The sequence below is a fragment of the Fusarium falciforme genome, chromosome 5, assembly GCF_026873545.1.
Source record: "Fusarium falciforme chromosome 5, complete sequence".
NCBI classification, from domain to species: domain Eukaryota; kingdom Fungi; phylum Ascomycota; class Sordariomycetes; order Hypocreales; family Nectriaceae; genus Fusarium; species Fusarium falciforme.
The window spans coordinates 3759462-3771480 of NC_070548.1; the positions used below are offsets into that span (position 1 = coordinate 3759462).

Sequence of the window (12019 nt, forward strand, 5' to 3'; positions counted from 1 at the left end):
CGACAGCTTCTCCTCTCGCCATGTACTCACTCTGGATCTTGGCAGCGGCCGTCGTCATCTGGCGACTGCATACCGTCTTCAGCCATCTCTCCAAGGTTCCAAAGCAAGTCCCTTGGGCGTACAGATCCAAGTTTACCCCGTATCTGTTCTCTCAGCTCGATGGTATTCTTAATACTCCGCCAGCTATTAACAGGGGTTATCAAAAGGTAATCCCATCCCGATTGGCTCGCAAGAACTTCTCACTAACCGAATTCACAGTACAGCAAGAATGGTACCCTCTGTGCCATCACTTTACCTTTCAGTCGACCCGAGATCCTCATTCCTCGCAACCTCATACGATGGGCGACTTCTCAACCGGACAAGGTGTTGAGTCCGACCCCCATTCAGCATGAAATTGTTGCCGCCAAATATGCCTTTCTCAACTCGTCCGTTGGGAAGGACTTTGCCGTCTACGACGTTCTCCGCGTTCAAATGAACAGACATTTGCCCAAGTTGATTCCGCAGATCATGGGAGAACTGGCCTCTCAGATCGATGAAACGTTCGGACTGGATACGCAGTGGAAGGAGGTGCAGGTGTTCCTTCTTGTAAGAGAGGTGATTTCCAGGGTTACTGCTCGTCTCGTGATGGGCAATACACTATGTGGGCGACCGTTTCTCCTCTAAATCTAGACATTACTGACTTTCAACCACAGGTAACGACAAGGAACTGGTTGACAATCTGTCAAACTTCTCCAGCAGCGTCTTGCCCAGCGCCATAGCAATCTCCCTCTTCCCTCCCTTTATGCACCCCTTCATCTCCCGCCTGACCTCAGTCTTCAACCACATCTACATGCGCAGAGCGCTCAAGACCTTGGGACCATACGTCAAGCAGCGGATTCAGGCAGTGAGGAACGACATAGCCCAAGGAGCCAAGAGCCTCCCGCGAGAGGATGTCATGACTTGGCACATTGAAGAAGCTCTACGAAAGAAGGAGCCCGAGGAGGGATTGGAGGATCGAATCGCCTGCCGTGCCTTTGCGACGGTGTTTGCGGCCCTGGAGTCGACTACCCTTACCATGACACATGCACTCTTCAACCTCTGTGCGACCGATGACCCAGAACAGACTTGGGAGGCCCTTGCAGAAGAGGGGCGTCGGGCTTTCTCGACAGAAGTCGATCAGGCGAGTGTCAATAGTCTCGGGCGCGCAGACAGCGCCGTCAAAGAGACCCTTCGACTGCACACGGCCATAAAGGCTCTCTCAGTACAGGTCATGGCCTCTGGTGGAGTCTCACTTGATGAGCATAATCTCAAACTGCCTCAAGGTTCACGAGTTAGTGTCTCAGCGTGGGGAATACATCATGACGAAGACATCTATCCCAATGCTTATACCTTTGACGCATTTCGCTTCTCGCGTCCACATGAGAGCGGCATCGTTGCAGACGAAAAGAAAGAGGCACACCTCTTGGTCTCACCTAGTGAAGACTATCTTCCCTTTGGGTTTGGAAGGCATGCCTGTCCAGGTCGATACTTTGCTGCGGTTGAGACGAAGTTGTTTTTGGCATACATGGCTGTTCATTACGATTTGAAACAGGTACACAAGAGGCCTGGCTTTGTTAGCCTTGGGCATCTTCCTACACCACCTATCAAGGGCAGGTTGATGATTCGAAGGAAGAAGGATATGCCTGAGCCTTGCACGGTGGGTTCGAATATGGTGTGAGAACGACAGATTTCTGTGTCGGGTTATAAATATCAGAATGATTGGCATTGCTAGAACAGAATCTTCTTAGAGAGATATAATAGCCAGTGAATAGTATAAATCCAGTTTTTAAATTAAGGTAATATTTATAGGGTTTAAATTACTAAGAATCTATAGAGAAACAACGAGATAGGTATAAAAATAATTAAGACAGTGTGCTGCAGAGTCTTGATAGCTATATAATGGTCTGTAAGAGATTAGTTACGCTCTATAAATGTAGATAACTACAAGGAGAGGGTCAAGACATAACGTGATAGATTGAACAAGTTTCTCTTGAAAAGCCAAAATAGCCCCCGCATTTCCAAAGCCTTGCCAATTTGGCCCCGTCCAGAACGTCACAAGCTTTTGGTCAGCAAAATACTGGTATCCATCTCCAACGGCTTGGTGTCCGCGCAGGATGAGATCCAAGCCATGCTCAGCCAGGAACTCTGACACAACACTCGGTCCGAATACAGCGGGCACGCCTTGGCCGTAGCCTCCCTATCCTGTAGCAGTAACTAAGGGATCGCTCCAGAGTAGGTCGTGCAAGATTCCACGATCTGGCACCTGGTGCGTCATGTCAGTGGTGCTCGGGCGGCTTCGTAGAGGTAATGGTTATATCTTACATCAGTTGGTTGAACGATCTTCTCAGCTTTGGTATTTTGATGCTGGAGATCGGTTACGCACGCCCGTGGCACGAGCTGAAGCAGGCCGTCACAGCAACCCATGGAGAGCTATCCGACTACAAGATCGCCGAGAAACTGGCAGGGCAGCTGGTCAATCAACTAGGCTTGACGTACCCAAAAATTATTAAGAAGTGTCTTGGGTGCGACTTTGGACTGGGAGAGACGAATATGGATAATGAGGACCTGCAGAGGCGGTTCTTGGAGGATGTGTTGCAGGGCTACAGCAACTGAGGGACTACGTAGCGGAAATGAATATCGCGCCTTTGGGATAGCTTTATTCTTCTCATTGAAGTTTTAATCGGCACAATTTGCAATGAAGAGCAGAGTGAAACAGTAGATACTTTTATAATCACTCATAACAGTTTTGGGCCCCACGGCGGCTATCCATCTTGACCGCATCCGTTTTTTTACAAGAGCACTCACATCCAACCGACTCTTCGGAACAAAAACGTCGCACCTCCAGCCAATGCCGTCGCCCCTGTAAAGACAATCAAGGTGCCGTATCCTGTCCCGTACCCAGCTGCAGCTTGTCCCTGCCATGGCATCCCCTTGATCAAAGCTTCGCTCAACGGCCCTGAGGCGACATTGCCAATGCCACGACCAGCAGAGAGCACACCTAGAACCATAGCCGGGTCGAACGAACTACCACTAGTAGCACGGTCACCACTATCGTTTGAAGGTCCGGCGGTGACCATGCGCATGATGCCAGGCCAGGCAGAGGTGTACGAGCCTGCGAAGAAGCCGTAGATGATGCAGTAGACATACAACACAGGCATGTTGGTCGAGAAGCCCCACAGGAAAAAGGTGCTCAGCGTCGCGCCGGCTGCAGAAATCATGAAGCAGTCGGTGACGTGTAGACGGTCGGTCAGAGCTCCCATGGCGACACAGCCAAAGACCGAGGCGACGTTGATGAGCAAGACGGTCAAAGCCGAGGGGAATGTGCCAGCATCCAGTGTGGCTCTGGCATATGAGGGGAGGTAGATACCAGGCAGGAAAAAGCCAAGCGCCTGAGCCACATTGGCAAATTGATGAAACATGAAGTTTCGGCTCAATGCAAAGCTCAGCTTGAGAGGGTTGATATGTTTCGTGGCCGAATGAGGGAGGCGAGGCTTGATGAAGAATGCAAGCGGCAGGGTCAAGATGAACAGAGCCAGGGACCAAATCCTAAGAGTGGTACGGAAGCCATATTTGTGCAGGAAATGTTCAAACAACAACGGCAGAGCAAACCCAGCGAGTCCTGTACCCGACCACATGACGCCAAAGGCAAAGCCCTTGCGCTTGGCGAACCACTCATCCATGTACAGGATGCACGGGCAGTACGAGATTGAGCCGCCAATGGCATATAGAACTCCTTGGGTGAGGATGAGGTGTGTCGTGTTCTGGGAGAAGGAGCTCAAGGCCAGGGCGATGCACATGATGAAGAGGCCGATAACCGGAGACCAGCGACTGTACTGGGGGAAGAGTCTCTGGATGCCCATGACGAAGGGAATGCCGAGATACATGATTCCCTGGTGGTGTTAGGCAATGAGATACTAGTGGAAAGGGCATTGGCTTACCATGGCGCAAGTACCGATGACGGCGATGGCAGAAGACCCTTTGAAGGGAGCATTGGTACTGTAGTAGTCCTGGAAGACACCAAATGCAAATGGGAAGCCTTTGACAGTCAGTGATGGAAGCCAATTGGGGTGTGTGTGTGGTTATCTTACCCCAGGTTAGAGCCTCAACCATGAATGAGGCTGCCAGGAAGAGCCATGCTTCCTTGCCCCGATCAACCGGCGGCAGTGACTGGAACTCGGTTCCACCAGTGAGAGCTTCACCTTGTGAAGTGGAAGAGCCGTACCCATCTTCACGGGCCATCTCCTGGACAGGCTGAAGTTCAACTGAAGTTTGGCTCATGATGATAATTGATGGAAACTCAATTGCCTCGATGTGTTCAATTGAGTTCTTGCCCTTCTTTTAAATCTCGCCATCATTTTTTACGTCGCTTTTAACCTTTAGCCTCTTGTCGTTTTTGCCCGACGTCGGACTCCACCGCGCGCGCCCTTGGTCTGACATTTGACAAGTGGAGATTTGCAGTGTTACATGAGGATTGGTACCGAGATGAACTACAGACGTTGTATTACGTAGCTAATGCCGTGAAGATCTAGGATTGATAGCCAAAGGACTCAATCAGGGGCATCCACTGAATTAAGTAGAACATGGTCTGAAGAATGAAGAGGACAAACATGGGGGGATGCACGCATCATCAAGTCAATTTCCCCCACTATTGGAGAATTTGGACAGGGGGAATGACAAACCATGAAGCCGATGAATAAGCAGACGCAGTAAGAACCCGAGGTTTCTTGGCTTGCGCGTCTTGACAAATCATCTCCACCCTTGCATGTTCAACCTCGCCGACTTGCGTCACCATCATCAGAGATCTCATCGTCTTTTGCGGCTCTGCTTGCAGTGCACCCATCGTCAGTCGCCATGAGTGAATCAGCAGAGAACCCGAGTCCGCTTCCTCGCCGGACTCGCGTCGCCTGCAAAGCCTGCCACGCCCGGCGGGTAAAATGCGACGCCGGTGACGGTCAGCCGTGTTGGCATTGCCGGACCCGGAACACAACGTGCGAGCTGATAGAGTCGAGACGCGGCAAGTATGTAGACCAGACAGTACATAGTTGCGACATGCTCAAGCTGATACCTGAGCCAGATATACACGGCAGAGTCGTGGTCAAGCAAAAGACCGTCGTGTTTCTCGCCGGCTCCGAGAAACCCGAGAGCCGTCCACAGATGTGGTCCAATCTTCCCCTGACATTGCTCTCAACACGCCAAACAGCATCTCCAGTCCAAATGGTCAAGACGCGCCACAACCCCAAGATGAGGACACCAACGCCGCCTTTCCACAACCCAATCTCTCTCAGCAAACCCAAACTCAAGCAAATGTCCGATCATATTGTCTTGGTGATTCCAACAGCTTATCCTACATCATTGAGATGATTTGCAGTCCTAGAGGTGGAGTCGCCGAGCCAGTCAAGGTGCACTACCCTATTCCCGCCTCCATCGCCGACCGTGCAGTGCTTCCAAACAGGCCACAAGTAGAGGTGACCAGTTTACAAGAAGCTTTAGTAATGCCGCCGCGAAATATAGCTGATCGATTGATCTCTGCATTTTTCAACCTTATGCATCCCGCCTTTCCAGTCTTGAACAGGCGAGTCTTTATCGAGCAGTACAAGCTGGGGCAAGCATCTCCACTGCTTCTACAGGCCGTCTTCCTCATCGCGGTCACCCTCTGCGACGACAACCTGATCCAAGATGCGGGATTCACGGACCGTGCGACTGCAAGAAAGACATACTACCTCCGCGCAAAGACTCTATATGATGTTGACCATGAGACGGACCGTAGCAATATCGCTTCCGCGCTGTCACTTATGGGGTTCTGGTGGAATGGGCCTGATGATCAAAAAGACTCATGGTATTGGTTGGGCTGCGCGACAACTTTTGCACAGTCCATCAACATGCATCGCTCGTAGGTCAACTTCACTCGTGTCGCGTATATGCTAACGTGGTTCTAGTATGGCCCGGTCGGAGTTCAGTCAAGAGACGCGATCGCTCTGGAGACGAATATGGTGGTCGATTTATGTACGTCATTGCTGAGCTGCTTGAATGCTTTACGAACTAACATGAACAGTCTCGGGATCGGCATACTGCTGCCTGCCTAGGGCGGCCATGCCGTATTCGAGATGAAGACTGCGATATTGAGCCTCTCACTGAAGACGACCTTCGCTTTGACGAGTGCTACGATGAGGAGCTAATACCGGCTCAAAAAGATTACCACATTTCTTATTTCATAGAAATGAGTAGCCTAGCGGTGATACGTGGGTAAGAAATAAGAATCCAAGCTTCTATAGCTGACCATGATCACCAGTCGGCGACATTGTCATCGGTGAGTTCAGCCCTCGCCGTCCAGCGTTGGAATGCTACAAAGCAAAAAATCTGGTCGGAAGACTCGAGCGGTGGCATTCCCAGCTACCAGAATGTCTCCGAGAAATGCCTCCTGATGAGTCCCTGGGCGCATCGTTCTGGGCCAGCAACCTACAAATGGCGTATCAGTAAGTCTCGATACAAGCCTTGAGTTGCCTTGTCTAACACTAGCGTAGAAACTACTACATCCTTCTCTTTCGCCCTAAAGTAATTGAGAACCTGTCGCCAGAAGAGGCTGAGAGAGACGTCCGGGCGCGGATGGCGGCCGACTCCATCACCCGTATGGCTGAGGACATGTTAGCCTCTGGTACCATCCGATATGGGCAAATGCATCTGTAAGACCAATCCCCCCCAAGCACGATTTTATTCTAACCCTTCAGTGTTCCCGCCGTGTTCGGAGCGCTCTCGATTCACACAATCGTCATCTGCCGAAAGGACCCCATACGAAGACAATTAGCAGGCAACAAGTCAAGGCAGTGCATACTTGCATTAAGCGAACTAGCAAAGCCATGGCCAGTGGGACTCTGGATCATGAGGTTCTTTGTCAATCTATTTAGGAGACTCACAGGACAGGACTCTGCCGTTTCCGGAGGAGCAATTGTCAACGTTACCTCTCGGATTGCCAACAGCGACGCTGAGTCACGAGGACATCAACTCAACGATAACATGACCGCCTCAAGTCGACCTGAGGGAGCCGAGCCGATCATGCCAACGGCCGTGAACAACAGGATTCAGTCTCGGGATCAGCAGGCAGTTGATTTCATGCCGCAAGTTACTGATCCACTAGCTTGTGACTCTTTTTGGGCTGGATGTCTTGATAACTCGATCGATGTTGACTTGCTTCTACAGCATGGTCTTGGTCCCTTGCTTCCTGCTCCTTTTGGAGTTGCACCCCCAGATACAATGGGCTTGTAGAGTGGCCGGGTTTATCGTTATGCAACCTTGGTCCCCAAGGACGGACCGCGACACTTGAGTTGATAACCTCATCATTGGGAACGGGAATCGGGCCTTGGATCGCCAACCAGCTTTCGGTATTGAATGATTCCCAAGATTCTTGTTAAAATAGTGCAACATGTCTAATATTAGTCTATAAAACCACTTTTTGTTCGGCCATCTAGCCTATTACCGCCTCAATGTTCTACACGAATGCTTGATTCGGTTCCAAGCATCTTGGAAATACCGGATCAAGACATCAGCGCCCAGTCTATGCATTTTGTGTATATCCCCAGACCCAATTAATTGCACGCCTTTGCGTTTCATTGTTGGCGCAGATCACAGCGTCTCAACAGCAAACTTGCTCTTTGCTCTTAGCGCCTTGCCGTGCTTGAAGAAAAGGTATGGGAAGGGTGCCATTGCAACAGTCAGGAAGGCCAGGAGACTTGAAGCCCACTGGAATCCGAGTTTCTCGTACATTTGGATGCCGAAGAGGGGAAACGCAGCTGGTTAGAAGTTAGCAGACTGAATAACGGGAGAGTGGTGTTCTGAAGACATACCAGCGAAGGAACATCGCGCAAAGCTGTTGGCGGCGAGGGCAGAGGCGGCGTACTTCGGATAGGCGTCGACCTTTACATCAAGGTTAGTGCCAAATGTCATTCGAATGGGTGGGTTAGATAGAGGGCCAAACTTACCAGAAAGGTAAAGATTCCTGTGAAGACAAGCAATGTTCTGCGTAGACCCCGAGGTTAGTGAAATCTCTCAACGAGACGGTGGGTAGACTGGGGGCTCAACTCACCCGCAACCAAATACAGCGGAGCCAATGATGGGCACGATCCAGTGAATGCTAGAGTACGTCGTCCAAGCGAACCAAAACAGACCACAGGGGATGAGTATAGCACCCAAGATGGCAGGGGGTAGTCGAAACTCGGGCTCGCTGCCTCCAATCTGCCCTGTCTCCTTCTCGTGCTGCTTCAACAGCTTGGCTCGGATGTTGGCCCAGATTGGGGTGCTTCCAGCTGCAATAAGAAGTCCGACCATGATGCCCAGCCACGTGAGACCGGCCTGCCAGAGGTTCATGTCGTGGTTGGTTCGGAATACCAAGGGGAAGGCGCCGAAGAATAGGTAGAGGATGCCAAGTAGGATGGCAGAGTAGAGATCCAGGCAGAGACACATCGGTTCGAGGAAAAGTAGCTGGAAGGGTCGTAGGAGGGACAGTTTGAGTGTTTGCCTGATGGATTTTGTTGTGTTTTCCATAGGTGCACGGTAGGCATCATTTCCGGTTTCTTTTCTCAACTTTCGAGCCTTTGCTCGCAATAGAATAGGATGATATGTCTCGGGCGCAAAGAAAATGATGGACAACATGAGGACAACAGCCCAAATGATCATCACGTACCAGGTCCATCTCCAGTCTGTGTTGTAGTTGATGAAGCCACCGATGGCAGGGCCAATGGCAGGCCCGATGAAGGGTGCCAGTGAGACCAGACTCATGGGCTTCTGGATCTCACTGCGAAGGAAAACGTCTCCCACAGTTCCTCCAGCAACAGACAGAAATGTGCTGCCTGCAAAACCGGCAAAGAATCGAACGATGATCATGGTTTCGATGTTTTGAGCGACAGCTGATGGGATCGTCCAGATGGTGAACATGGCCCAGGACACAAGGTAAATAGGTCTTCGGCCATAGTACTCGCTCAGTGGACTTGTCAGCAGAGGGCCAAGAGCAATTCCCACGACAAAAGTTGAAAGACCAAGCGTAGCTACAATGTTGGAAACGTGAAATTCGGCATTCATCTGGGCGTATGTTGCCGTGTAAATCGAGCTGGCGCATGTCCTTGATGAAATATTAGTCATTGTCTGTAACCATGTCTCAGAGTACTTACACGCAAAGACTTGAAGTGCACACAATCGTGACGATAACCCACTTGTGAAACACAGACATGTTTCTGGGGTTCATTGGGTCCTTGTCGCCGTCCCAAGAGACTTCGAAAGAGGTGCAATCGAGGCCAGAGTCATCTTCATTTCCAGCCTCGGTGGTCTCTTCACTAAAGTCGGCCGGGATTCCGTTTTCAAGACCGCTTGGGTCATCGTCTGATTTTGTCCGATTTCTGAACATGGCGTGTGAGGGCTGATCTGGTTCGATTGAATGGTGGTGTTTTTCGTCTCCGTATTGCGGTGACTCCCCTTGCCCACTCAGGGCAGGCTTTTCTTGAGTGGTCATCTTGGTGCTGGCTTGATTCAAGGCGCTGAGAATAGCGCAAAAGGTTGACCACTGAACGAATTGACTCGAGTATCGAAATTCTCCTCTCCCTGGCTCCAGGCCGGGCCCAATAAGTATAAATCTCGTCCTCGGCGTTCATCGAAGAACGAGAGGAAGGATTTGTAATAGAGTCGTCCACGGTGATTATCTTCTCTTTTCGGAGATAGGGCGGGGGCAAAGGCGAAGCGAAAAAGCCGAGGCGTCTTGGGTAAAGGATCCATATGACGTGCTGGGAATGGAATCGACCAGGGTCTTTTAAATGATGATTCGTCAGGATTCGGGACATTTCAAGATGCAGATTGACTTGAAGGTTGTGTTGAGTGCAAAAGCTGGACAAGATGAAACTGGGAAGTGCCCGATGTCCGAATACTGTCTATCATTGAACCGGTCAAATGGCACAGCTTGATTCCCAGGAGGCTGGAGAGCTGGCAGCCATGAACTCGAGTGTCTTGGGAATTACAATCGAGGCTTTCGCGGTCCAATTCCGCTATTGTGGATAATAATGTTGACAAGTTCCAGGCCCTTGCAAAAGACGATACCAGCGATACCGCCGAGCATTTAAGGCTTTTGCACACGGCAATTTGCCTCGGAAAAGGAATTGGCGGCCTGTACATTCAACGAAACACCATCACCCTACCGCCGAGCAGTAATTATCTCCCTCTCACGTGTCGCTTCTGAAGGAACCGTGTCGGACTTAGGGAACGCAAGGTTTTTGCATCCCCATGGAGGCAGCTCCTTCTGGTTAGACTGTGCAGGGGTGCTCAAGACGCCGAGGTGACTTGTGGTGATGGGCAAGAGTGGAGTGGGAATTGACTCACTTCACCGAAGAAGTGGGTGATAACTGATAACAAATTCTTGCTGGAGAGTGCTTCAGACATTGTCCATGTGCTTCCGCGGTCTAATTGTTCTATTAATATCCCCTATCGACTGTCCGGCTGGTTCAATTGAGCGCCTTGAAGAACTGCGGCAACACATCTCTCAGTTGTTCCAAATTCCGAATACAATACTGCCCAGCAGGTTCAGATGGCTCTGGTAAGCCATTTTCTAAGTAATGGATAGCTATCCAGCCAGCTTTTTGCGCTCCAGAACAGTTGCTATACGAATCATCTGGACACCGGGTCAGCGGCGCTCCCACAAGTTGCAAACCGTACTCACCGATGAAATAGCAATTCTCAACCTCTGATACACCTGCTTCCTTCATGGCTTTTCGAAACATGTCTTCATGTGGCTTACAGACTAGCGGGACTCGCCCGTAGTCACAATAAGTCAGCCCTTCAAAGAGGTCATCAACCCCCAGTAACCGAACAACACGCGTGGCATGGTTGATGTATGCATTCGTTAGAAGCCACAGTTTAACCTTGGAGGTATCGATGCTTTCGAGAAACTGTCGTAGTAGCGGGTCTGGCTTGATCAAGTCCTCCAGCGGAAGAGCGTCGTCGACCTGGGCGTTGTAGTCTAGAGGATCGATCTGGTGATGACGCACCAGGCCTTGGAGTGCTTGGCCGTATTGCCGGGAGTATTCTTTTTGGAGTCGGGCGGCTTCGTCCTTGGGGAGACTGAGATGTTTCTCAAAGTAGGCGTTCATCAGGGCTGGTAACAAGTCTTGTACCCCAAGATCTACGGACGGGGGTCAGTACGCGGGGACGACTTGTGTATGAGATAATAACTTGCCTCGAGAGTATAAGCAATTATCAATATCACTATAACTGTTAGAATAGGCTGTTAGATGAACCGACGGGTGCTCACAAGAACAAGACAGGTTTTTGGCCGTCTGCCAAGGCTGACCCATCTCCTTCGCCCATGTCAACAAAACAATAGAGCGGAATAAGACTAGGAAGGCCTATCAAACTAATGGCTTTCCCCGGAGGAGCCAGTATCCAGAGAGTCGGTGAAGTTTATCCCTCGTCTGGCTTGTAGGAGCTAAGATTCCCCTCCAACCCCCGCACATAGATCCCCGCTCTTTCGAACAAGAGGAAGATGTCATGTGAGTTCATCATAACAATTACAATAGGGGAGAGTCTTCTTTTAGCACCAAACTGCTTCTTATATCTAGTGGAGGAGATCAGATAACTGACGGACGTGTTACGAATATCTTTGTGAAACTCAAGTTCTTGGATCGAGCTCTGGTATCACTATGTAAAATGCACGTTTTATGTCTAGAACGAGGCGACCGTTAAGACTATCGGTTCCATTGGACTCATATTGCATGTCAGAAATGATGAGCGAAGAAGATATACAGTAAGGCCCAAGTCGACTAGCAGTACACTGCCCGCGGCGGGTGATCTCAGGTCCCAAAGGAAAAAGGATATCAAGGTTTACTGAGTCAGTTAAAGATATTAGTGCCTCGAAGGTTTAGCTCATGGTATAAGATAATAAGAGCTAAGGTGGAGGTTGTATGGCTGTGCCGTCAGCTCAGTCATGAAGTAGTGCTGGTCTTCACCACCTCACACCCCAGACTCCTCACTC

The 12019-nt window shown here is 50.4% G+C and overlaps 4 protein-coding genes and 1 pseudogene across 5 annotated transcripts, besides 1 other annotated feature; 2 read left to right on the forward strand and 3 right to left on the reverse strand.

Annotated features, from left to right (window-relative positions):
• Positions 1-14: 14 nt before the first annotated feature.
• NCS54_00739800 (Hypothetical protein) lies at positions 15-1696 on the forward strand (the record flags this gene model as incomplete). The annotated part of the gene is made up of 3 exons (XM_053152828.1): positions 15-206; positions 259-640; positions 693-1696. Exons 1-3 carry the CDS (start codon positions 21-23, stop codon positions 1694-1696), a joined length of 1572 nt encoding a protein of 523 aa, XP_053008803.1. The 5' UTR covers positions 15-20.
• A 1123-nt stretch (positions 1697-2819) lies between these two features.
• NCS54_00739900 (Hypothetical protein) lies at positions 2820-4296 on the reverse strand (the record flags this gene model as incomplete). The annotated part of the gene is made up of 3 exons (XM_053152829.1): positions 2820-3908; positions 3957-4054; positions 4107-4296. The coding sequence occupies 3 exons, from the start codon at positions 4294-4296 to the stop codon at positions 2820-2822; spliced, it is 1377 nt and encodes a 458-aa protein (XP_053008804.1).
• A 573-nt stretch (positions 4297-4869) lies between these two features.
• Positions 4870-7278, forward strand: NCS54_00740000 (Zn(2)-C6 fungal-type domain-containing protein; the record flags this gene model as incomplete). Its single annotated transcript, XM_053152830.1, has 7 exons — positions 4870-5036; positions 5093-5908; positions 5955-6021; positions 6071-6257; positions 6308-6491; positions 6540-6698; positions 6744-7278. 7 exons carry the CDS (start codon positions 4870-4872, stop codon positions 7276-7278), a joined length of 2115 nt encoding a protein of 704 aa, XP_053008805.1.
• Positions 7279-7635: 357 nt separating this feature from the next.
• NCS54_00740100 (MFS domain-containing protein) lies at positions 7636-9514 on the reverse strand (the record flags this gene model as incomplete). The annotated part of the gene is made up of 5 exons (XM_053152831.1): positions 7636-7802; positions 7857-7926; positions 7992-8028; positions 8096-9127; positions 9177-9514. 5 exons carry the CDS (start codon positions 9512-9514, stop codon positions 7636-7638), a joined length of 1644 nt encoding a protein of 547 aa, XP_053008806.1.
• Positions 9515-10493: 979 nt separating this feature from the next.
• Positions 10494-11381, reverse strand: NCS54_00740200 (annotated as a pseudogene). Its single transcript has 4 exons — positions 11300-11381; positions 11221-11253; positions 10709-11170; positions 10494-10660 (listed from the first exon to the last, which is right to left on the reverse strand).
• Positions 10494-11381: a sequence feature.
• Positions 11382-12019: the final 638 nt, after the last annotated feature.